Source organism: Arachis duranensis, chromosome 4 (assembly GCF_000817695.3).
Source record: "Arachis duranensis cultivar V14167 chromosome 4, aradu.V14167.gnm2.J7QH, whole genome shotgun sequence".
In the NCBI taxonomy this organism is placed as follows: Eukaryota; Viridiplantae; Streptophyta; class Magnoliopsida; order Fabales; family Fabaceae; genus Arachis; species Arachis duranensis.
Window position 1 is genome coordinate 111106681 of NC_029775.3, and position 2325 is coordinate 111109005.

The 2325-nt window shown below is 33.6% G+C and overlaps 1 protein-coding gene across 1 annotated transcript; it reads right to left on the reverse strand.

Annotated features, from left to right (window-relative positions):
- Window positions 1-1045: 1045 nt before the first annotated feature.
- On the reverse strand, window positions 1046-1982 carry LOC110280574 (uncharacterized). Its single transcript, XM_021141664.1, has 2 exons — window positions 1971-1982; window positions 1046-1882 (listed from the first exon to the last, which is right to left on the reverse strand). The coding sequence occupies exons 1-2, from the start codon at window positions 1980-1982 to the stop codon at window positions 1046-1048; spliced, it is 849 nt and encodes a 282-aa protein (XP_020997323.1).
- Between the last annotated feature and the right edge of the window lie 343 nt (window positions 1983-2325).

Consider the following 2325-nt stretch of genomic DNA (forward strand, 5'->3'; position numbering starts at 1 on the left):
AACGTGCATAATAACTTTACATTTATTTGAGACTCGTTTTGAAAAATGTTAATTCTATTATAAATTTGTGTATAATCAGCCTAAAATTTTTTGCTATATTAGTTTTAACTACCTCTAAAATAATCCAAAATATTTCACCCAGATTTATTTGGGACAAAAACAATAATCTATGTAAATTTCGTCTAAATGCGCATCAATGATTCATACGGGTTTTATGTTAAAAAATTTTAACATTTAATGCAGAAAGATGTTTTTCTTTGGTAAAAGAAAAATTATAAGTAACCAACTCTATGCATAACTAACATGAACAACTTTTCAACAATTTTTAAAAGATTGTATTTTGAAATTCCCAAAAATTTAGGATTAGGTTCAGAAACACGCGCCATCCAATCTCAACTCCTATTATGACCTCTCCCTCCACTTGCTTTTCCCCGCAACGCTGTTACCTCCATTGCTACTCGCGCGCTGCTACATTCTCTTCCCGACTCTTCTCTCTGCGGCGCCGCGCCCCTCCCCTCCAACCAGTGGCGGAACCAGAAATTTCATAAGAGGGGGGCCAATTAAATATAAAATATAACAAAAAATTAACAAAATATGATTTGTAGCATATATATCAAAAAAGTAATTATATTATATAAAAGTCAATGTTCAACTACATACTTTAAGATTTTGATATTTTTAAACTTGCTCGACGATGCTTCATGGAACTAAAATCATCAATTATCATCTCTGAAGTGAATTTTGAAGCAATTTCCTTTTCAATATATACAATCATACAATCTGCTAAAAATTCATCTTCCATCTTGTTTCGAAGCCTTGTTTTAATAATCTTCATAGCTGAAAAGGCCCGTTCAGTTGTTGCTGTTGTCACAGGAAGAGTCAAAACAAGACGAATTAATCTATCAATTAAAGGATATATATTTGATTTTCCTGTCTCTGTCAATTTTTGACACAATTCAGCAAGAGTAGACAAATTCTGAAAATCTGGAGCTTTAACCACATCAAGTTCATAATGTTGTAACTCATAATCCAATTGAATCTTTTCTTACTTAGAAAAATCTAAAGAATAGAAATTCTTTACAAGATTGCATATGTTGCAAACACTGAATAACTTGAAAACATCTTTAGGATCTAGAGATGTACTCAGTATGAGGAGCTCGGTTGCTTGCTCACTAAATCTACTATTTAGCTCTTTCAATTGAAAATCTATCACGCTAGTAAAAATGTCAACACGATAGTGGTGTTCAACAGTGACAACATCCTTTTTACGACGAGACCGAATTATGTCACTAAAAGAAGCACCCATATCAGGTATCTGAATAGCATGATCATTGCAGAAAGAACTAACTTTCTCCAAAAGTGCTCCCCAACTACTATCTCTTAACTGTTGAATCAATGACTTTGTACTAGAAACCAGATGCATAGCATTCAAAATGTCTTGAGATTTTTGTTGCAATGCTTGACAAAGTTTATCAGTGATTCCCATGATTTCTTTCATCATATGCAAAATGAAAACAAAATCAAATGATAATAAAGATTTAAGAGCATAAGTAGCATCACCACGTTGAGAATATGTAGATCCATTAGTAGCCAAATCTTCCAGAACTGAAGTTATTGCTCCAAACATACGTAAAAGGCTACAAATTGAGTTGAAGTGAGAGCTCCACCTAGTATCTCCTGATCTTTTTAATGTGCCAATTTGATTTGCTCCCCTTCCTGTTTCAATTTGATTAGTTGCAACTAAATGGAAAATTTCAGTTGCATAAGCAGATCGTAATTCATCATTGCGTTTGCAAGAGCACACAACATTGATAATATTACTCAAACTTTGGAAAAAAGCATGAACATCAACAACTTCTTTAGCCGCAGCAACAAGAGCTAGCTGTAATTGATGAGCAAATCTTTACAAGACTTAACAGCAATATTATGAGGAGAATTAAGAGATTTACCCACATGAGATAAAAATGCACAATCCTTTCCATTATTCACTTTTTTCCAATTGCGAAATCCTCCTGATGTGAATGGACTTGATTTTCTAGAAAATAAATAGCATGGAAGACAAAATGCAGCATCCACTTCTGGCGAATATTCTAGCCAAGAAAAACTCTTAAACCAATGAGCTTTGAAACGACGAGGATGACTTTCTAGACCAGAAAGAGGGTACTCATCCATAATAAATTGATATGGTCCAAACTTTATGTATGCTCTACGGATTTTATCTTGTTGATTGATAGGATAATTCCAAATTTGCGGACGCTTTCCGGGATCACGCATCAATGTATCAATATTAACTTGATCTATTTCAGTCCTTGCTATTTTGGAAGC